The sequence below is a fragment of the Myotis yumanensis genome, unplaced genomic scaffold (genome assembly GCF_028538775.1).
Source record: "Myotis yumanensis isolate MYYU_CA2020_CCGP unplaced genomic scaffold, mMyoYum1.0.hap1 SCAF_3, whole genome shotgun sequence".
Taxonomy (NCBI): Eukaryota; Metazoa; Chordata; class Mammalia; order Chiroptera; family Vespertilionidae; genus Myotis; species Myotis yumanensis.
This window is the reverse complement of record NW_027223754.1, coordinates 203,114,169-203,138,482: the sequence shown is the minus strand read 5'-3', so window position 1 is coordinate 203,138,482 and position 24,314 is coordinate 203,114,169. Positions and strand designations below refer to the sequence as shown.

Below are 24,314 nucleotides of genomic sequence, written 5' to 3'. Positions count from 1 at the left end.
CCTAAAAGCGACCGAAGAGCGAGCACATTCCCCAGTCCGCGCCGCTGTAGTAAACACACTTCAGAAACGTGAGGTGCCGGTGGTCACGTGGGCAGCGCGCCTTCCAGTCAGGAGCTGGGGGCGGGGCCGGGGCCGCTGACGCGGCGGTGGCGGCGGAGTCACCCGGGCCGGCTCGACACCGGTCACCGGCCGGCAATCCTCCAGCGGCCTCGACTGTCGCCTGCGTGTTCCGTCCTCGCTCCTGGGCCGAGAAGCAGCGTGGCCGGCGGGGGCTGAGTCCTCGCTCCTCCTCCCCGGTGGCTCGCCTCGGGCGGGCCGCTTTTCCTCAGGGACCGCCTCGGTGGGGCGAGGTTTCCGTGACGAGCCTCCTGGGGCTCCGGGGACCGGCTCGGGCTGTCGTGGCGGCTCGAGCCCCTGGAACTCGCTCACCCTCCGGGGGTCGGCGGCCCTCGGAGTTATGCGTGTCATCCAGGCGGGTGCGGCGGGCGCCGGCTCCTAAAGGGCGTCACACCCGGACTCCGCCGACCGGGCAGCCTCCATTCGGCTCCCAGCGGCGCCTCCAGCGCCCTCTCCCTCCCCGGTCCGCTCCTCGGACTCATTTTTTCCTTTTCCCCCTCGGCCGCCCTGTCCTCCTGCCCGGGGTGCGGCGATTCTCCTGGAAGCGGAGGTGTCGGTGATGAGCCGGACCCTCGTGCCTTGAATTTCTCCGCGGAGGAGCTCGGCGGTGTCCCGCCGCCCGCCGCGTGCCCGGGATGGGGGTGAACGCGGTGCACTGGTTCCGAAAGGGGCTCCGGCTCCACGACAACCCCGCCCTGAAGGAGTGCATTCGGGGCGCCGACACCATCCGCTGCGTCTACATCCTCGACCCCTGGTTCGCGGGCTCCTCCAACGTGGGCATCAACAGGTGGCGGTGAGTCAAAAATCTCGGGGGAAATGGCTCTCGGTGTTTTAATGAATCGGGACTTGACTGATCAGCTCCATCTGAGCACTTCAACCCGGGGTCCGACCGCCTTGCTTAACGCCGCTTGAAGAATTGTGGCTGCTTCGGGTACGAACTAGAATGGACCGAATAGTTCTCTGGCCCGGCAGTGCTGGCAGCCGGGGACAGCCTGGCCTCCGAGTGTGAATTACGCGTCTCGGCGCTCATGGGAACTCTCCCCCGGATTTTATGGGGTCTTCTTAGTGGCGGGGTTGAGGAAACACCCGCCCATTTCTCAGTGGCCCCGTGGGTTGGTTTCATTGGCCTCTTTGTGGCTTTCGAAAGGATTGCGGTTTTTCGTGGTTACGGTTGTGTCCCCGGTAATTCATAGCCTTCGGCACAGTCGCCTTCCAAACCCAGTTTTCTTCCACCTCGAGGTTGACGGAGGAAAAGCAAGGGAAATCACGTCTGGTTTCTCTTTGCTCAGCTCTTCCTCTCGAGCTCCCCCTGGTGGTGGGCTGGGCGACACGGCTTTTCTTTCTAGGCAAAGTTTAATCCTTCCAGGGATCAGAGGCCTGGAGGAAATCTTAGAGAGGCTGGGTGATCTTCCCTGAAATGCCTGGCGAGGTGCTTGTTCGGCCCTCTGGTGGAAGTGAAAGCGTTCGATGAACAGAGTGATCGCCGGCTATATACCAGGCACTGCTTTAAACACCAGGGATATAGCAGTGAATAAAACAGACAAAAAATTCTTGTCCTTTCTGAGCATATGCGGCAGAAAGTAAGATATATAGTATTTGGTGGTGGAGAAATGCTGTGGAGAAATATAGAGCAGAGAAGGAGGATAAAGATTATAAGAGGTTGGGATTAGAGTTGCAATTTAAAATGTGGCGATTGGGAAAAACTCGGAGAAGGTGGCAAGTGAACAAGGTGATGAAGCAAATATGGACTGCGGCTGTCTAGGGGAGAAGCATTCCAGGCAGTGGGACGTCGGAGAAAGGGCCCCGAGGTGCAAATGTCCTTAACCTTCGGAACAAACAGCAGAAGAGGCCAATGTGACTGAAGCAGAATAGGTGAGAGGAAAAGTAGTAGATGTGGTCAGAGATGTAACAGGGCCATATTGAGTAGAGCTTTGTAGGTAGTTGTGGAGATTTGGACTTGTACTCAAAGAGAAAAGTGGGAATAATGGCAGGATTATGAGCAGAGAAATGACATGACCTGACTTAAGTTTGAAAAAAATGTCTCTGGCTGTGATTCTGAGAACAGACTGAAGGCGGTGGGGTGTGCAGATGGACAAGAAGCAGGAAGAGCAGTTAGGAGGCTGTTGTTCATCCAGCTGAAAGGTGAGAATGGCTTGGACCTTAGTGATAGTGGTGAGAAGTAGTCAAATGCTGAATATATTTTGAAGGCAGAATCCACAGTATTTGTTGGCAGGTTGGATATGTGGTGTGAGAGAAAGAAGAACTGGGAATGCTTTAAAAATATTTGGCTTGAGGAACTAGGAGGATGGAACTGCACTTTGCTAAGAAAATGAAATTAGAGAAGCCATTGTGAGGGTGTTTGTAGTTCTCTTTTGAACTTGGTTAAGTTTGAGATGTTTATTACACAGCCAAATGCAGATAGCAGACAGGCAATTGGAATTCGGGGCAGACAGATCTACGCGGGAGGTATAAATTGGAGAGTCATCAGTTTATATTTAAAGCTATTCATTCATTGAACATACATTTGTCATGCATTTAATATATGCCAGGCACTGTGTTATGTGCCAGCATTCAGCATAAACAAAACAGCTAAAACAAACCAAAGTCCCTACCTTGTTGAAGCTGTATTCTAGTGAAGCCATGAAACGATATGAGAACATGAAGAAAATAAGCATAGGTAGAAAAGAGAGAAGAAAAATATTGAATATCAACTGTAATTAAAAAATGAAGGTTTTTTTTAAAAGAGAGAGGAGATTCACGGGCTGAGCCCTGGGTGCTCTAATGGGTAGGTGTTGAGGAGAAACATCTGGTAAGTTAGGAAGAAAAACCAGCAGAGTGTAGTGTCTGAGTAGCTAAGTAAAGAAAGTATTTTAAAGAGAGTGTTTTACCTATGGTCAGGTGCTGTTGATAGGTCAGGTGAGATGAGGATGAAAATTTAAAAATTGTATTTAGCATTTTGAGGCCATTCATAATCTTTTTTTTTTTTAATATATTTTATTGATTTTTTACAGAGAGGAAGGGAGAGAGATAGAGAGTGAGAAACATTGATGAGAGAGAAACATCAATCAGCTGCCTCCTGCACATCTCCCACTGGGGATGTGCCCACAACCCAGGTACATGCCCCTGACCGGAATCGAACCCGGGACCTTTCAGTCCGCAGGCCGATGCTCTATCCACTGAGCCAAACCGGTTTCGGCCCATTCATAATCTTGAATAGAGTGGTTTCAGTAGTGTAAAGACACAAGCCTCTTTGGAATGGCTCAAGAGAAGCTGACAGGAGAAAGGTGGGAGACAGCTCACATAGACAGCTTTTAAGAAGTGTTGCTATAATAGGATCAGAGAAATCTGGTTCCTAGAGTGCGATGTGAAATCAAGAGAGGATTTTTTTTAAGATGGGAGAAATTACAGTATGTTTGAATGTTGATGGGAATGATACATCAACTATATATGAAACACATTAGCAGAATTAGTGTCATTAATGTTGATTCAGGGAAAGATGGTAAATATATTTTAATGTATTAATAATATCTTACAGTAATAGAGTAATAATTCCCTTTTCATAAGATTGTTAGGAGGATTAAATTACTTAACAAATGTAAAATGCTTAAAATGTGAGTGGTAGTAGTAAATGCTTGTCAGTTGCTATTAAATTGGAAGCCTTTGGTAAATATCTAAATGTCTATAGTAAGTTTTTTCTAGAGCAGTTTATAAATTTATAAAATCTAGACTGTTAGCTTCTGTAGCAGGGGGATTATATATTTTACTTTGTACACCCAGAAACTCAGATTGTCAAATAATGAGTAAGATAAAACTGGTAACCACAATAGAAATAGTCCCATATTTCGGATTGTGCGTCTCCTGCCCTGACTTCTGTCTTGAGTTCCAGACTCTCATATTCAGCATTTTTACTCTGATTTTAATTAAACATCTTAAGCTAGGTCTTGCCCCCATTCTCCCATCTCCCAAGGTTTCTTTAAATCATAATGAATAGCAACATTACCTCGTTGCTCTGCAAGAACCTCGGAGCCATCTTCCCTTCATCTCTGTTTCCTCACAACCTCATGTCTAGTCATTCAGCAATTATTATGTCCTTTCCTTCATAATAACTTGCATATCCACTCAAATCTCACCCTTCCACTGCTGTTATACTATCCAAGTCACCAGGATTCATTGCATGACTAGTGAAATAGCCTCCTTACTTCCATTTTTATGCCTTACCAGTCTGTTCCATGTGGAATCAGGTAATATTTTAAAAACTTTAATCAGATCACGTCATTCCTATGTCTCAGACCTTAGCAGGGATCATTCCTTCAATATCCCTCCTCAGAGAAGCCTTTTCTGACCATCCCATGTAAAGTAATTGCCCTACTACTTCCCCACACTTCCCACTTTTCACTTTTACCTCCTTGTCCTGTTTTGTTTTGTTTTGTTTTTTCATGGCATTCATCACTACCTGAATTTATATATTTATTGATTTACTTCTTTATTGTTGTACTCCTTCATTAAATTACACAAGAGTGGGATCGATTCATTATTGGTTCCTCAGCCCTGTACAGTGGTTTTCAGAGTTGGTCCAGAGACACTTATGGTTTCCTGAGACTCCAGGTGTCTGTGAAGTCAGAATATTTTCATAATAACAGTAAGACATTATTTGACTTTATTACTGTCATTCCCTCGCATGTGTACTGATAAGTGAAAGCATTAGTGCTATGATGGCTAATATGTGTGCTGGTGTATTGTATTGGAAACTTTTTTCAACTTTAATTTTTCACATACATGTTGATAAATATTACCTATAAGACAAAACTCATTGGGGTTAATCAGTAATGTATATATATAAAAGCCTAAGCGATCATTATGACCGGTTGACTGGTCCCTATGATGTGCACTGACCACAAGGGGGCAGATGCTCAACACAGGAGCTTCCCCCTGGTGGTCAATGTGCTCCCACAACCAACCTCCCCCAACACATACCCTCTCCCACCCATTCCCCCCCCCGCCCCCCCCCCCCCCCCCCCCGTCTGTGTCCATTGGTTATGCTCATATACATTCATATACATGCATACAAGTTCTTTGGTTGATCTCTTACCCCCTCACCTCCTACCTTCCCTCATAGGTTGGACTCTGGTTCTGTGACTCTAGTTCTGTTTTTGTTTATCAGTTTATGTTGTTCATTATATTCCACAAATGAGTGAGATCATGTGATATTTATCTTTCTCTGACTGGCTTATTTCACTTAGCGTAATGCTCTCCAGTTCCATCTATGCTGTTGCAAATGGTGAGAATTCCTTCTTTTTTACAGCAGCGTAGTATTCCATTGTGTAGATGTACCACAGTTTTCTAATCCATTCATCTACTGATGGGCACTTGGGCTGTTTCCAGATCTTAGCTATTGTACATTGTGCTACTATGAACATAGGGGTCCATATATCCTTTCTGATTGGTGTTTCTGGTTTCTTGGGATATAGTCCTAGAAGTAGGATTGCTGGATCAAATGGAAGTTCCATTTTTAGTGTTTTGAGGAAACGCCATACTGTTTTCCATAGTGGCTGCATTCCCACCAGCAGTGGAAGAGGGTTCCTTTTTCTCTGCATTCTCGGCCAGCATTTGTTGTTTGTTGATTTGTTGATGATAGCCATTCTGACAGGTGTGAGATGGTACCTCATTGTTGTTCTGATTTGCATCTCTCAGATGATTAGTGACTTTGAGCATGTTTTCATATGTCTCTTGGCCTTCTGTATGTCCTCCTTTAAAGGTGTCTATTTAGGTCCTTTGCCCATTTTTTGATTGGATTGTTTATCTTCCTTTTGTAAAGTTGTATGAGTTCCCAATAAATTTTGGAGATTAAACCCTTATCAGAGATAATATTGGCAAATATGTTCTGCCATGCAGTGGGCTCTCTTATTGTTTTCTTGATTGGTGTGGGGTTTTTTTTGCTGTGCAGAAGCTTTTTATTTTGATATTAGTCCCATTTGTTTATTTTCTCCTTAGTTTCCATTGCTTAGGAGCTATATCAATAAAGATATGCTACGACAAATATCTGCTATTTTGTTGCTGATGGCTTCTTCTAAGATTTTTATGGTTTCCTGCCTTACATTATGGGATCATGTTAGTCTTGTAAGATAAGTTGGTAATTTTATTTCCTTTCTATGGTCGCTAGTGGTACAAATAACAGGAATTCTATGTTCCATAAAGGTTTGCTAGAATTCACCTGTAAAGTCTTTTGGGTTGGGAACTTTGGGGAAGACGCAGATTCTTTTTGTAGATATTTTAGTGTACCTGCGCAGTCCACACCTTAAACTACCCACATCAAAACCCTTACTAAAAGGACGAATTTAGCTTCCACTTTAGTAGCTCAGTGATCTACTGTTCCTCTTTCTCCTGTGGATAGTTTATTGGATCTAGAGTCAATGCCTGACCCATGATGTACCAAATTGGATCATGAAGGTTTGGAAAAGGGATACAGAGACTCTCTGTGGTTGGTATTGGATCTTAACACTGAGCAATCATAAAACACTAAGTCTCTTAGCATAGAAAGATGATTATAGAAAAAAGAAAAAGAGCACATGTGCAGAAAGGAACAAACAAGACCATTCAGTTCCAAAAAGGAGCAGGTGTCCTAGGCCCTAACATTCTAGAATCTTTTTACTTGACTATACTTCCTGAGCACAGGTTCCATGAGACACTCCAGTATTCTTCCAATACTTTTTCTTTCTTTATTTTGGCTTGACTTAATATGAGTAGATTTCTGTTTAGAAACAATTACTGATGTAGGCCATTTTTTGTCATACTTTTCAATTCCATTGGTGTTTATTAACTTTCTTAGGTTTTTTTTTCAGTCAGTTTGTTAATTGAATTTGATAATAATTCTTATTTTCCTAACATGTCTACCATTTAATCTAGTCTGACATTTCTCACATTACTAATAGGTTTTATTTTTCTTTCTTTTTTTGTTTCTTGGGTAGACTTGCCAGATGCTTTTCCGTTTTATTGATCGTTTGAAAGCAAAGCTCTTACAGAAGGAATAAAGAATATTGTTAATGAGTTATGTCCAGGCTCGGTTGTTTTATAGTTTGGTTCTACCAAACATTTAAGAACATGTAACTTCAGTGCTATAAGAAGCATTGTTCAGGGGCATAGTAAAAGAAGAAGAAATTACAATCCTATGTCATTTAGGAATAAAATATACAAATTTTTCAAATAGAATACAAATTCATATTTTAGAAGAGTATATTGAAAATGCAAGGATAATTCTATATTGGAAATATGTATATTAATATCAAATATTAATAGGCCAAGGAAAAATTGTAAGATCATCTTCATAGATGCTGAAAAGACTTTTGATAAAGTTCAACATCCATTCTTTTTTTTGTTAATCCTCACCTGAGGATATTTTTTCCATTGCTTTTCAGAGAGAGTGTGGAAGGGAGAGAGAAGAGAGAGAAATAGCCATGTGAGATTAGTTGCCTCCTGCAACCCTGCAACCCTGCAACCAGGGGTGGGGAAAAGGTGTGGTGCGAACTTGTAACCCTTTGGTGCACAGGCCCATGCTCTGTCCAATGAGCCACACCTGCCAGGGCTCTTCCTAAACTTTTCTTACACCTTCCTTCCCTAGTAATATGCGCTCTACTATCCTGCTATATAGAGTCTCCTCCTTTTCTCCTAAAAAGGCCTCAGTAAAACCACAATACATTCCCAGTTCATAGATCAACGCTCAACCACTGAGCCATGTTGGCCGGGCAGTATTCTGTTACTCTTGCCAAGATTTATCTCTTGGACTTCTGTTCTCTGTTTAGTGTGTACATTCTTTTTTTTTTTTTTTTTAAATATATTTTATTGATTTTTTACAGAGAGGAAGGGAGAGAGATAGAGAGTTAGAAACATCGATGAGAGAGAAACATCGACCAGCTGCCTCCTGCACATCTCCCACTGGGGATGTGTCCGCAACCCAGGTACATGCCCTTGACCGGAATCGAACCCGGGACCCTTCAGTCCGCAGGCCGACGCTCTATTCACTGAGCCAAACCGGTCTCGGCAACATTCTTATTTAAAGTATGTTGTTGGGGTATATGTGTATGTGTGTTTACCAGGGGCTAGTGGAATAGGATATTATTCATTCTGTGTGTTATCTATTAATATTATAGTACTAGAGGCCCGGTGCACGAAATTTGTGCAATCAGGGGGTGGGGGGTCCCTCAGCTCAGCCTGCACCCTCTTGCAGTTTGGGAGCCCTCAGGGGATGTCTGACTGCTGGCTTAGGCCTGCTCCCCACGAAGGAGGGAGAGGTTCCTGTCACTGCCACTGCGCTCGCCAGCCGTAAACTCAGCTTCTGCCTGAGCAGCAGTACCCCTGTGGGAGCACACTGACCACCAGGGGACAGCTCCTGCATTGAGCGTCTGCCCCCTGGTGGTCAGTGTGCATCATAGTGACCGGTCCTTCTGCCATCAGGCCAAAACTGGCTCTCTGGTATCCCCTGAGAGGTCCCAGATTGCGAGAGGGTGCATGCCAGGCCAAGGGACACCACTGTTGTATGATCGGGGCCAGGGAGGGATGTGGGAGGTTGGCCAGCCAGGGAGGGACCACCGGAAGGCTCCAAGACATGTCCGGCCTGTCTCGCTCAGTCCCACAGCAAGGTAACCTACCGGTTGGAGCATCTGCCTCCTGGTGGTCAGTGCATGTCATAGCAAGCAGTTGAGCGTCCTTAGCATATCATTAGCATATTATGCTTTGATTGGCTGACTGGACGACCTGACACTTAGCATATTAGGCTTTTATTACATAGGATTATCCTGAGTATGGACTTAGATTCTCTGTTAATCTTTTTGTCGTGAGCATGATTTTTTAAAAAGAGTTGTGTTTCCATCTGTAGCTTTAAAAAAACCTGTAGCTTCAACATTTCAGACACTTTTCTTAATGATTATGTGCCAGTTGTTCTCACTCTTAAAATTTGGGCTTAAGAGAAAACAGAGAGAGAGAGAGTTGGGGGGAGGGAGAGGGATTCTTTTATAACATGTCCCCCAATCTTAGTTTTATTTCTCATCGGACTTAGTCATAATAGGGTAGGAAGGACTTTATCTCTTTCAATTCCTGTGCTATACTGTTTTTTTTTTGCCAACCCATCAGGTACCAATTATTTATGTCTACTCTATAACAAGTATACTATAATACTTTCTACTTAGCTTCTACCAGTTATGATTTATACTGTTTAAACAAAATACCTGTGTGACAGGAACTGTGTAATTCTTTCTACTTCACTTTTTTTGTCTTTGTATAATTTTCAGTGTTGTCTAGTCAGTTCAGATTTTTTAGTTTTGAGTACAAAAGCATTAGTAAGCATTGTACAATACTTTTTACAATATATTATGATGCTTTAAAACTGTTTCACCCTGCTATATTGTAAACACTTGAAGGGCACCTAATCCAGTGATTCTAAATATGGATTTGAATTGGATCAGGAAACTCATAGAGAGATCAGTGGTTTGCTCATTGTTTTAAAGAGTTGGAACTAGAATCCAGGTGTTCAGATTATTAAATATTCTTCCTCCTAAAATAGGAGTGACTTGGTATCCGTGTGGGAAAAAAAACAAATCTGGATACCTATCTTGCACAATAATACAAAAATTAATTGTAGATTCAAATGTGAAAAGTAAGTCAATAATGCTCATGTAGAATAAAATGAAGGAAAGAATCTCCATGAGTTTAGAAGAGGCAAAGACTTCTTAAACAGGACACGTGTTATTGCAAACATGTACCCATGTTCACACACAGCATTAACTATAAGGAAAAAATTGATAAATTTAATTTCATTAAAATTAAGAACTCTGTTTATTAAAAATGGGAATAATTAATAAATAAATAATACAAGAATAAACTGATTTGTATAGTCACAACGGTAAATCTACTTTTGCCCCACACTATATATAGCTCTCTAATACATTTGCCTTTTATAAACAGATTTTATTTAACAGGTTTTATTTAATTCCATGTAGGTACTATAAAGTCCCCAAATAGATGTCCTTCTTGATTTTATCTGTCCTTTTGAGGTCACAATGCAGTGCTGTCTAAAAATAGACAAAGATTAGTAGGAAGCCTAGATTGCAAATACATCTTATGTGATTTTTGAAATGAGGGTGGTATAAGTTACATATACTTACATTAGTGTAATTCAGTTCCAGAAGATTACCTGATATTTTTGTTGAAGATCATCTTACACTGTTACCAAAAAGTGAAATGCTGTGATAATAAAAGACCCGTATCAAATATTATCTTCGTGAAATCTTATAGCCGTCCTTGACAGATTTGATTCTTCTGTGTTTCCTTGGTGCCATGCACTTTAATAATAAAGTTTAATAAGTAATATAATAGTTTTTAGACCTTATTTTAATTAAATTTGAGAGGCATTAGGGTGGGAATTCTATGTTTTTGTATCTCAATAAAATGCCCAAGTGTGAAAGAATGAATGAATAAAAGTGCATTACTAGTAATTTACTACAAAAAAATCATAAAAGTGCACCCTGACCAGTTTGGCTCAGTAGATAGAGCATTGGCCTGCAGACTGAAGGGTCCCAGGTTCGATTGCGGTCAAGGGCATGTATCTTGGTTGCGGGCACATCTCCATTGGAGGGTGTGCAGGAGGCAGCTGATCGATGTTTCCCTCCCATTGATGTTTCTGGCTCTCTATCCCTTTCCCTTCCTCTCTGTAAAAAATCAATAAAATATATTTTTAAAAAATCATGAAAGTGGTATGGACCATACCATCAGTGTGTCTCCCCCTCTCCTAATCTAGAGGCCACCACTCATCTATCACTTCCCTGAGTGCTTCCCTGCTACAACTCTTTTTCTCTTTTCTTCCATCCATCTGTTCTTCTATTTGTCTTACAGCTATTAATACACTTATACAATGAATCCCAAGTTCTTGAATTCCAGAGTTACATACATCATTTGATAATTAACAAGTCCACTTGCCTATCAAATAGACTCTTCAAAGTAAATACATATAAGATTGAACTCCTGAGCATTTCTGCTTTTGGAAAAGGCTGATTAGGTTGTCTTAGAGTAATATAACTGCTAAAAATATCTAGGGAAGCTGAAAAGTATTTGTGAAAAATCTCTTTGAAGTTATCAGAGAGGTCCAAACCCAGTAAGAATTGGTAGGGCTAAGATCTAAAAGAAAAAGAAAACCAAGAAAGTTGGACCTGGCATTTGATGCTGCTTTTTACTTAAGCACAAATCAGTTCTGAAAATTAAAATGGTTGACTAAGACGCTAAGCATAATTTTCAGCAGTCTCATGGGGCTAGAAGGAAAAAAGTAGAGTTAAGAACCTGAAAATACTCTCAACTTTGGGTTGGGACCTTTGTAGGGCAATATTCTAGGAATAGGTTTTGAATAAAACAGCCTGTATAAGCACTGAAGTTCTGCATTAAATAATTTAATCACTGTTTGATTAATGACATCAGCTCTATTTTAGAAACTTTCAACAAGAAAAAGTTAATAATTTTCTAAAGGAGGATATAGTTTTTTTATATGCATATATCTGGCACACAGTCAAACAAAACAAGGCATACTAAAAGACAATTACTGAAACAAAAGGGAAAAAACTATTAGAAGCAGACCTGTAAGAGATCCAGATATTAGAATTATCAATCATGGACTTGAAAACAAGTGTGATTGTTAACATTTTCAAGAAATTGGATAAGAGAATTTTGGCGGAAAGCTATGAAAATAATCAAATGAGAATTTTAGAAATGAACAATTCGAGAAGTGAAATTGATAAGTCAATGAATAAGTTTAACAAAAAGATTAGATGTCTCTGAGGAAGGAATTAATGAACTGGAAGATAGTTCAGAAGAAAACAACCAGAGAGACATTAGGATAGAAAATACAGAAAAGGGTGTGAGAGACATATGGGACAATGCAAAGAGGTCTAGAATATTTGTATCGAAATTCCAGAAGGAGAGAGAAAAATCATCCAGGAGTAGCATATCAAATAGGAATGATATTCTAAAAAGATTCTGTCAGGCAAAAGAAATAATTCTAGATAAAATACAAAGATACAGGAGTTATAAAGAGCAGTAGAAATGTATCTGAATGAATACTAACTGTTCAAAGAAATAATAATGTCTTTTATTATGTGTGTGTATACACCAGCGGTTCTCAACCTGTCGGTCGCGACCCCTTTGGGGGTCGAACAACCCTTTCACAGGGGTCGCCTAAGACCATCGGAAAACACATATAATTACATATTGTTTTTTTGATTAATCACTATGCTTTAATTATGTTCAATTTGTAACAATGAAAATACATCCTGCATATCAGATATTTACATTATGATTCATAAAAGTAGCAAAATTACAGTTATGAAGTAGCAACGAAAATAATTTTATGGTTGGGGGTCACCACAACATGAGGAACTGTATTAAAGAGTCGAGGTATTAGGAAAGTTGAGAACCACTGGTATACACCTATATATTAAATGGAGTCAATATATTCTAAGGTCTTTGCATTGTTAACGAATCAAAATACTCATTGATTTGATTTCTAGGTAGCCTCTAAAAGAACAGTTAAAAGAAGTTATAACTAACAATCTTAAGAATTGAGGGAAATGATATAATTAAAAAAACTTAATTTAAAAGAAGGCAAGAAACGAGACTTAGAACAAGTGGTACAAATATTAAGATGGTAAATTTAAACCTATGTATGTTACTAATCCTATTAATTATAAGTGAACCATATTTCCAGTTAACAAAGATTGTTTGAATTTAAAAATATAACCAGTTATTAGATTGAGCTATATAAAATTTCTGTTTTGTAGATCAATAACACTAAACTATTAGCAATTTCATATGGTTCAACCCAAAATATGCTGCTTATAAAAAATACATTTTAAATATGGAGTTTTAGATGGCCTGCAGTCAATAGTAAGGAAAAAGTTATATCATGCAAACACTAATAGAAAGAAAGCTGGTGGTGTGGCTTTTCTAATATTAGATAAAAGTTTAAGTAAGAAACCGTTACTAGGGATAAAGAGGGATGTTTCACAGTAATTAAAATGAACAATCTTCCTGGAAGATATAATAATTCTAATTTTGTATGTGTAAAACATAGACACTTTAGCACTGCTACATCCCGTGAGGGGTCCCAGATTGTGAGGGACCCCATCCGTCCACGAATCTGTGCACTAGGCCTCTAGTATAAAAATACTAGGGTCCCAGTACACGAATTCGTGCACCTTGAAAGGATCTTTGGGCTGCAAGGCTGCAGTGGGCACAGGGGTAGGTCTTGGCCCATCCTCTGCGCCCCCATCCAGCCCCTCCTGCCTCGGCTCCTGGTCTCCTGTCTGCTGGCAGCCTCACTCCCATGCGCTGACAGCACTGGCCCCGCTCACACCCGCTGAAGGCGCGGAGTGATTGGAGCCGACACCAGCAGCGGGTGCGAGTAGGGTTGGCGCCATCAGTGGGTGCGAGCGGCTGCTGCCCCAATATCCCCTCAGGAGCAGGGGGAGGTGGCACTCCTATTGTTTTGTTTTATATTGTATTGTTTTATTTCACAGTCCTGCCACTGAAAACCTCTGAAAAACATGAATTAAATCTAGAGTAAAATTAGCATTATTAGGAAAAGAGAGTTTTCTGGTAGGAATATCAGAAAACCATTATGTGTGGCTCTGTCATTTACTTTTGTACATGTGTTGAACAGATTTTATGTAGTTCTGTTTTAAAACTCTAAAGTCTAGAAGTAGATTTGAAATATGATTTTTGGCCTATTATTAGTGTCACATGCAATGGTTTCTAAAAATACACACAGAATAGAAGTCCTAGATTCAGGTATCTTTATGTGATTTGGGGATTAAGGAGGTATAAATTACATAGCCTTATACTAGTACTAGTGTAAATCGACCTCAGAAGTTAAAGATACTTCAAGTAAAGTCTAATTTAAACTGCTGTCACTAAGTGCTGTCATAGATACTGTCATAGATACTTAAAAATCCGTATTAGTCATATCTTTATAAAATTTTAGAGATCTTCCTCAGCATAAATTGCCTTGCTTTTATATGTCCTTTAACAATAGGGACTTAAGTAATACCGTGTATATATTACTATAATAATAAATTTACACATCTGTTCTCATTTTGAGATTCCAAGGACTAGAATTCTATGTTCATTTTTGTGTTTGTCCTATGTGGATGCCCAAATGTTGGGTATATAAATGAAAGGGTATAACTCAGAATATGTGATCCTGTATTGTATTAAATTACAAATAATTAACTCTCAAATATCTCTGAGGAGATTAAAAGTTAATGTGATTCTAAATGAATCTCTTTACCAAATGAGAAATGGATAATACTTTGGGTTCATTTTGTTTCACTTATTATATTTCTCTAAGCATAGACAAGTTCTGTTATATATCATCCACAAAGACATTTCTTATTTTCAACTGTGAAATCAAGTGTATATGGAATGTGAGGCCCATGACTGGTTCATAATTTACTTATTAGTAATTAAATCAAATAGACCCTTTTTTGTTACTGAAAACTGTATCCGACTTAGGATTCTTAAGTTTCAGTTTGATTGTTCCTTCATACCTCCTTTCCTCCCTTTTTTGACTCTCTTGCCATCCATTCCATCTTTGTCCATTCTTCTCTGTCTCATCAGTCTTTGTTTTTGTTTCATATACTCTTCCTTCTCTTTTTAAGTAGAGGTTGAACATGATGTGAGTTAACTTTGAAAATAATCACTTGGACTGGGTAGAAAATGGGTATCAGGCAAAGGGCAGAAATAGGAAGACCCCTTAGGAGTCTAGTATACTTATCTTGAAGAGATGATGGTGGCATGGATCAGAGTGGTAATGGTGAAAATGATAAGAACACTTGGAATCTGGATAGAAATTTAAGAGGTAATACAGCATAGGAGGTGGGATTACTAAATCTGGAGTCCAAAGTAGAAGTGTAGGCTGAAAATATAAAATTGTGAGTCATCAGAACATAGGTGGTATTCCTAAAACTAAATAAAGGGAAAGAACTGATGGAAGGAATGACCTTCACTTTGAATGAACAAGAGGAATGCTAGACAGAAGGCTACAAATTAGGCTGGAGAGAGAGAAGGGGCAAGGATAGAATAAAGTTTGGATAGAAGCAAAGAATAGATGTATGTATTTCTAGAAGGAAAGATGGATGGAATGACTGATGGAAGGAAGGGAGGACAGAAAATGGGATAAAGAGCAATGACCCGGGAGAGAGAAGCATAATCAATTATGGCCAATTAATTGTGTAAGTAAGTGCTTGGCTGAGTCAATGTAAGGCCCCTATATGCGTCTCTGTTTTTTCCCTTGTTATGAAGGAGTACTTTTGTTCAAGTTACGGAGCCACAATGTCAAAGCAGCTAGAATGATAAAGTCACCATTTGGTAAATAACTACCTAGAACTGCATAAGCAACATAAGCAACTCAGCATAAGCAACATAAAAACTTTTGTTTGCCCTGACCGGTTTGGCTCAGTGGATAGAGCGTCGGCCTGTGGACTCAAGGGTCCCAGGTTCGATTCCGGTCAAGGGCACGTACCTTGGTTGTGGGCACATCCCCAGTCAGGGGAGTGCAGGAGGCAGCTGATCGATGTTTCTAACTCTCTATCCCTCTCCCTTCCTCTCTGTAAACAATCAATAAAGTATATATTTAAAAAAAAAAAACTTTTGTATTGTCAAGCCACTTATTTGGGGCTTATTTGTTAATCAACATAAGCATATCCTATTCTGACCAATCAGGTGACACTTTGGCCTGAATAACTTTAATTATGGAATCATTATTAACTAAGATTGTAAGGCATGGGAAGAGAAGGTTTGAGGGGACTTTTAAAAGGAGATGTTGTCCTAACCGGTTTGGCTCAGTGGATAGAGCATCAGCCTTCGGACTGAAAGGTCCCAGGTTTGATTCCGGTCAAGGGCTTGTATCTTGGTTGCAGGCACATCCCCAGTAGGGGGTGTGCAGGAGGTAGCTGATTGATGTTTCTCTCTCATCGATGTTTCTAACTCTCTATTTCTCTCCCTTCTTCTCTGTAAAAAATCAATAAAATATATTTTAAAAAAATAAAAGGAAATGTTGAATAGGCAGTAGGGTATCAAAAAAATTCCTTCTATGGCCACTCTATAGTTATCCTCTCCTTTTACCCTATTTTAGTTTTCTCTATAGAAATTATCATAACTGAAATACTCTGTAGTGGTTCAAGAGCTTAGTATCTGGATCCAGATTGAATGGGTTTAAAATCTTGGCTTTGATACTTTTCTCTTAATGGGTCCTTGGGAAATTTACTTAACCTTTCTGTGCCTCAATTTCCTCGTTTGTAAATGAGGGAAATACCTACATCAAAGGGTTGATGTGTTTATGTATGTAAAGTGCTTGGGGCAGTGTATAATACACACTTTTAAACATTCGCAGCTATTGCTATAGTGGTTGTCATAGTCGTCGTTGTCATCATCATCAAATATGCAAACTTCATGACTCCAGGTACTTATTTTTGTTCTCGCCTTTACCCTAGGGACCACAACAATGTCAGTAGGATCTCAATAAATTTTTGATGGATAGATGGATAAATAAATTGCATTATGTGATTATCACTTTTTGCAGCAATGTAAGTATGGGAAAGATTTTGACCTTTGGCCATACTTCAGACAGACCTTTGTGACATGTGCTAGATCATAGATTTTTTAAAAAATATATTTTATTGATTTTTTACAGAGAGGAAGGGAGAGGAATAGAGAGTTAGAAACATCATCTCCTACTGGGGATGTGCCTGCAACCCAGGTACATGCCCTTGACCAGAATCCAACCTGGGACCTTTCAGTCCACAGGCCGATGCTCTATCCACTGAGCCAAACCAGTTTCGGCCATAGATTTTTTTAAAAATAAAAAAAGTAAAGAATTTTTAAACATTACTGACATTTATTTTTACAGATGAAAACTGAAATTTTATTAAATTATGTTTTCAGCTTTATTGAGATATAATTGATATATAACTGCTCTTTCTAAAGGAGAAAATTTTCAAATAGAGCTATTAGAAAAATATTTTACATAGATCTGGGACAGCATGTTTTTGACCACATGTTAGACAGGTTTTATTTAGTTGTATGTAAATCCTTTAAAGCCTGGAAATACAACTTATACTTGATCTTGGCCTAACCTGGTAGAGCCCCAATGCAGTGGTTTCTAAAATTACACAAGTAATAATAAGAGGTCTAGCTTATAAATAGCTTTGTGTGATTTAGATAAGAGAGGCATAAGTTACATAAATTGTATTAGTGCAAACTGATTCCAGAAATTAAGTGATTTTAACCCTTTTAAATCCCATTATTAATTTTAATAACTTTTCTGTATTTATTTTTTTAATATATTGATAGTATCAGTACTCATGTTATCTATAAATAATCACCTTGTTTTTTTTTCCTTACCCATTATTATACCTTTTATTTCTTGTTCTTCTATTACTACACTGGTTAGGCCTACTAGTATCAGGTTGAATAGAAGTGGTAGATAGCAGGCATCCTTGTCTTTGTCCCAGTCCTAAAAGAAATGCTTTCAACATTATACCATTAAATGTGATGTTTTCTATAAGTATTTTTGTGAGTGCTCTTTTTCACATTAAGGAAGTTACTAACTGAAAATTGAATTTTAGTGGCTGCTTGTTCTGCATCTGTTAAATTGGTCATGATTTTTTTCTCTTTATTCTATGAAGTGTATTGCATTAAACTAACCAACTTTCTGAGGTTAAGCACAACTTGATCATGATGTATAATTTTTTTTATATATTGTTGGATTTGGTTTGCTAAAATGATACTATTGTTAGTGAGATTAGCTTGCAATTTTCCTTTTGTGCTGTCTTTATCAAATTTTGGTGTCAAATCTAACCTTATAAAATGAGTTGAGAAGTGTTCCTTTTTTGTCTATTCTCTGTATAAGGTTAGGATATTCTGTAAAATTAGATTTGTTTATTCCTTAAATGTTTGATAGAATTCATCTGTAAGACTTTTATGTTTTCTTTGTAATATTTTTAACCACTGATTCAGTTTCTTTAATGGCTATAGGAAGGACCATTTATGTTCTCTTTTGCTCTTGAGTCAGCTTTGGTAAGTTTAAAATTTCTTCTTGAGTTAGTTTTGATAAGGAACTTACACATTTCATTTTAATTTTTTAAATTTATTTGCATAAATATCTTATTTTCTGTTTAATCCCTGCAGTATCTGAGATTATATTCTCTTTATTCTTATATCCCTTATTTTTTTATTCTCCCATTTTCTCCTTAATTTATCTTGTCAGAGGTTTATATTATGGTCTCTTCAAATAATAAATTCTGGCATTGTTTCTATTATGTATTTCTGTTTTGTTTTCACTAATTCCTACTCTGTCATTTCCTTCTTTTTATTTTTCTAAAAATTTTGCTGTTTTCCTAACTCAAATTCACATCTTCTTTTCTTTTTTTTTTTTTTAAATATATTTTACTGATTTTTTACAGAGAGGAAGGGAGAGGGATAGAGAGTTAGAAACACCAATGAGAGAGAAACATCGATCAGCTGCCTCCTGCAACCCCCCACTGGGGATGTGCCCGCAACCAAGGTACATGCGCTTGACAGGAATCGAACCTGGGGCCCTTCAGTTCGCAGGCCGACGCTCTATCCACTGAGCCAAACCGATCAGGGCACATCTTCTTTTCTAATATAACCATTTAAGCCTATACATTTTCTTCTAATACCACTTTTTTTTTGTTTTGCATTCTGCTCATTTTAGATATAATTTCTTCATTATCATTCAATTCCAGATATTTTCTAAAATCCATTATTATGTTTTATCCCATAAATTGTTTAGAAAAGTGTTTTTTAAATTCAAAATATATGAATGATACTATTTCCTCTACATTTGTTGAATTCAATGTTTGTTATGACCTAGTAGAGAGTAAATTTTCATAAATGTCCTATGTATACTTGAATAATTATTCTCCATATATTATAATGCCCATTTAATATATTTTCGGGCTACTTTATATATTTTATTTTTGGTTTTGAGTAACTTCAATATGATGTGTCTATATATGGATCCTCTCTCTGTCTTTGTCCTCCTCTTCTCTATATCTCTTCTCATTTCTATCTGTTCTTCATATCTATCTTTAATTCCCCTCCTCCCCCCCTTTATCTCATTCCCTGTCCCCTTCTCTTTCTTACCCTGCTTGGGATTCATGAGCTTTTTTTTTTTTTTTTTTTTTTCATGAGCTTCTTGAATTGGCATCTTTTAGCAGTTCCAGAAAATTATCAGTCATTTTCTGGCCTCTCATTCTGCAGCTCAGATTTAAGTTCTTGTTTCCTTGTGTATTGTGTGATTGATTGATTGGTTGGTTGATTTTGGGTGGAACTTTTTAGTGGAAATTGAGGCATAAGTTGAAGTCGAGAATCCAGAGTATATTCAACTGTTATTTTAGATCACAATCAACCTGGGATCACTTAAATGTAATGATATGTTTGAGGTGCTTGGGACCACTTAAATTCCATGAAGTTGCATTGAGATTATGCATTTGGAGGCATAATTTTAAAATAAATAAATAGTAATTATAGATTTATACAAAATGTGCAAAGATAGTACAAAGAGTTCCTGTGTCCTCTTTACCTAGTTTCCCATAATATTAACATCTTACATTACCACTGTAATTTAGTCAAAACTAAGAAACCATAGCACTTACTAAATTCCAGACTTGATTCATATTTCCACTTATGTTCTTTTTCTGTTCTAGAATCCCATCCATGATACCATGTTGCATTTAGTCATATGTCTCCTAAGTCTCCTCTATTTTTGACAGTTTCTCAGGCTTTCTTTGTTTTTTATGACCTTTACGATTTTAAATACTGGTCATGTATTCTTTAGACTGGCCCTCAAGTAAGGTTTGTCTGATGTTTTTCTCATTAGATTTGGGTTATAGGTTTTGTGGAAATACCACAGAGGTGAAATGTTCTCATCGCATTATATCAGAATGTACGTGATATCAACATGATTGACTTACATAGGAGGCGTTTACTCTGATCATGTGGTTAAGGGAGCGTTTGCCAGGTTTCTCCATTATAAAGTTACTATTTTTTCCCTTTCCTTTGAGGAATGGGAGATTTATCTTCTTTCAACTCAAACTGAGTAGTAACAAGCAAGTTTCCTTGCTGTCCTATTCTGTGATTTAAGATTTATATCTAAATTACACTTGAATTGTGGGTAGTGCTTTTTGAAACCCAGGTTTTATGTTGAGGGTCTATTATTAGCTTCCTCACCTTGGATGGGCTTTGGGCTTTATTTCCTGTCCCCCTTAACATGGATTAAGTTCAGGGTTTCCAGGGTTCTGTAAAAATCCTCAAGGCTAAAGCTGACTTTAGTACCCTGGTTAACCTCTTATGACTCCTTACTTTTGGGGGGTAGTCCAGTAAATATGTTTAAAAGTTTCCTTTTGTTGTTGTTTGTTAGTAGTTATTTCTATTAGGGTATTTTAATCCAATGTTGTATCAGCAACAGAAGTTGGTAGGTATTTTTTGACATTGATTTTGACTATATTTTGAACTGTTAACACTTGGGTTGGGGAAAATTTATATCTTAGTATTAGTATGAAACTGGTAGTCACTCTCTCAGTCCTCTCTCCCCCTACTCATGTGTATTGTGTTCTTATGAATTCCTTGACTTAAGGACACTGTTTTCTCTGCTTTGATTGCCCTTTTCTCTTTTATCCTCTTGATCAACACTTACTGATTCAAAATCGTACTTAATTTTTTTCCCCTCATGCTTACCCTTGTTCCCTTTCTTCTGCCTCCACACAAAGAGTTAGATTTTTGTTTGGGCTGCCATAATACACCCTTCATTAGGAAATTCACCATTATATTCTCTTTGTGTTTAATATTACTTATTGTTATATAGCATAATATCAATATAGGTTTAGATACTATGGTAGATATTACTACTGTTCACCATTATTCAGTGTCATTTCCTGCAGGAAGTTTATGCCTTCTGCCTTGAAGTCTGGTTTGGCCATTTGACTTGCTTTAACCAATTAAATGTGAGCAAAAATGTTTCAGCTGATCTGCAATAGATATATATCATGAGTGAGAAATAAACTTAGTTATTTTAAGACACTGAGCTTTGGGGATTATTACCTCAGTGTAACCTAACATATTCTATCTTAATTGACATACATGCTTGTCCTCCATCTGGAAGGTAAAAACTGTATCTAATCACTTTTATGTCCTTAAAGCTATCAGACTAATTTTCCTAAGACATTTTAATAATTATATAGCCTGTGGTGTAACAGTGTAGCATCGTATAGTGCAAAGAGCATGGATTTGGAGTCAGGCACATCCAAATTAAAATTTTTACTTTATGGCTTAGCTGAGTTACTTTGGAAAATGTCCTTGATTAGTTTCAGATTCATCATTTAAAAAATGAGATGTCTATAAAGTTGTTGTATACATAAGATACCCAGTACAATAGACATTCAGAGAATTTTCTTTTTCTTACACTACATTGACTGTTGAATCAAGTCTCTAAAGTCCCTTTCATATGCCTTTACTTAGTTATTTGGTTTAGTTATTAAATACTTTTTAACTTCCGTATACTGGCAAGTGGTGAACAAGGCCTAGTCCCAGTCTTTAAGGAAGTTATAGTCAAGTGGCCAGTAATTCTCCCTCCCTATCTCCAAGTATTTAAATCATGTTGATACTGCAAGGCCTCACCACATCCTTGAAATTTTGCCTAATTTTTTCCCCATTTCAAAAAAGAAAATACTCAGAAGAGCATTCTCCCTCCTGATTTTTCAAAGCATATTAATGGTATCCATGTGTCTCTTACAATGTATATTGCATTCTGCTATAATAGGTTTTGTTATATTCATATACATCGTGTATATTTTCAAGTTTCTTTTCTAGATTTTAAGGTCTTGAGTATTGGAATCTCATATTATTTATCTTGTATTCCTCAAATAAATGAAATGATGTGAGTAATGAACAGTATCACTTCTTAGAAAATCTTTTAAGAATTTGTGGGGACGTTTTTGTTCGTCAGTGATTGGAGGGAACTAGTGGTATTAGTGAGGAGAGACCAAGAGTGGAAAACTTCTTGCAGTGCTCAAGATAGTTTCTCAAATACAGTAGGTCCTCGGGTTACATCGGCGATCCATTCCTACAGTGTGATGTAATGCGATTTTCAATTTTTGCCATAATTCGGAACCCACCTACATAAGCACCTATGTCACTCAAGTGGAGCACATACACAGCAATAATGAAGTGAAACAGTAAAAAAGAATTAAAAGAAAGGTAACAATTCCTGACCTTTACTTGTGGTAAATAAGTAATCCTATCTAATAAAAGGGCAATATGCAAATTAACCATTACTCTGTCACAAAGATGGCAGTGCCCAGTCCTCACAACCACGCCAGAATCCCCCAGTCCGGGGGAAAAGGAGGGTGATGAGGCAAGTGTTCCACACCCAGCTGATCATGGGCCTCTGGCCAGGCCAGGGTGGAAAGCTTGGGTAGGAAGAGAAGGAATCGGCGAGCTAAGCAGAGTCGAGTGGCCCCTGACTCCTGGGCAAGGTCAATTCCAGGTGGCCAGATGGTGGAGGGGGTGGAGGATAGTATGATAGGAGGGGCTGGTGGCAGAGGCACAGGGGTGAAAGCCAGTGAAGAAAGAGGGAGGAAGCCCTTTATCAGAGTTCCTGAGAACGGAGGGAAGTCATTTGCATTTCCCTCTGGGACACAGGCGGGCACGGAGTGGTCAGGCCCCGCAGAGAGCTACTGGCGCACAGATTTGTGTGCAGGGCTACTAGTAAAAAACATAAAGCACAGCCCTAACCGGTTTGGCTCAGTGGATAGAGCGTCGGCCTGCAGACTGAAGGGTCTGGGGTTCGATTCTGGTCAAGGGTATGTACCTTGGTTGTGGGCACATCCCCAGTAGGGGGTGTGCAGGAGGCAGCTGATCGATGTTTCTCTCTCATTGATGTTTCTAACTCTCTATTCCTCTCCCTTCCTCTTTGTAAAAAATCAATAAAATATATTTAAAAAAAACATAAAGCACATATGTGCATATGTCAAAATGACCGAACTTTTTAAAAAAATAAATGGGAGATGGTGACGTAACCAGGAAACGATGTACATCGAGTCTGATGTAACCCGAGGACTGCCTATAAATAGTTGTCCTGAGTCCCACATATCTTTCAAATGTTCTACCAGATATTTCACGTAAGTAAAAAACTTACTCATTTTTTTCTGAGCTAGAGCTTAAATCTATTCTCATATGTAAAAACTAGGATTTTTTACACAACTTTAGTATATACTGAGTTTTCCTGAAATATATTTATTACCAATGTAAGTCAAGGAAAGATACTTTGTTTTGTCCAGAACTTTACTAAGTCTTGCCCAACATTACAGAAAATCACTTCACCAAAGGCAGTACCACTCATGCAGTTGTATCAGTCTGTTTTTGTAGCTGTTGGATTTAAAAATAATTCTGCATGTACTTGTAGGTTTCCAACTAATTCCATTGTCCTTTTGTGTCGTGCCCATGTATTTACATATAGAAGTACATGTTACTTTTTTTTAATCCTCTCCTGAGGATATGTTTTTATTGATTTTGGAGAGAGGAAAGGAGGGAGCGAGGAAGAGGAGAAGGAAAGGAGGGGAGGAGAGAGACATCAATGTGAGAGGAAAAACATCTTTTGGCTGTCTCCTTGATGGGCATCAAACCTGCAGCCTTTTGGTGTACCCAATGATGCTCCAATCAACTCAGCTACACGGCCAGGGCATGTGTTACTTTCTTTTAAAATATAAATGACCCTCCTTTAACTGACCTCTCCCATGTATTATATTAGAGCATTATATAATGTTCTAAAAGTGTGTATATTGAGATACTATATTATATATGAATTTCATTTCATAATTTAAAAGAGGGCATTAAAAATATTTATTAAAGGGACACTGACATGATATAGATCCACTGATTAGAGCCTTGCTAAATACAAAATTTGCTTTTAAAATATATATTTAATCTTTATTGAACATTAAACTATTCTCCGTAGAAAATATATATCACAAATATTCTGACAATTTGAATGATGATTTAGCTAAAAGCACTAAGAATTTGTTGCAAGCCAGAAAAAAAGCTTATGTAAACTTTATGCAATTTATAGAGAAACATATTACAATTTA

The 24,314-nt window shown here is 38.5% G+C and overlaps 1 protein-coding gene across 3 annotated transcripts in view; it reads left to right on the top strand.

Annotated features, from left to right (window-relative positions):
• The first annotated feature begins 157 nt into the window (after positions 1-157).
• The window catches only part of CRY1 (cryptochrome circadian regulator 1), a 49,989-nt gene continuing 25,832 nt past the window's right edge, over positions 158-24,314 (top strand). For 2 of the 3 annotated variants that reach the window (XM_070410982.1, XM_070410980.1), the window contains exon 1: positions 161-910. In XM_070410982.1, the coding sequence (XP_070267083.1) occupies positions 753-910 (158 nt within the window). In that variant the 5' untranslated portion in view covers positions 161-752. Of the gene's footprint in view, positions 911-24,314 lie in introns of all 3 variants that reach the window. The other variant, XM_070410981.1, reaches the window with a different exon arrangement.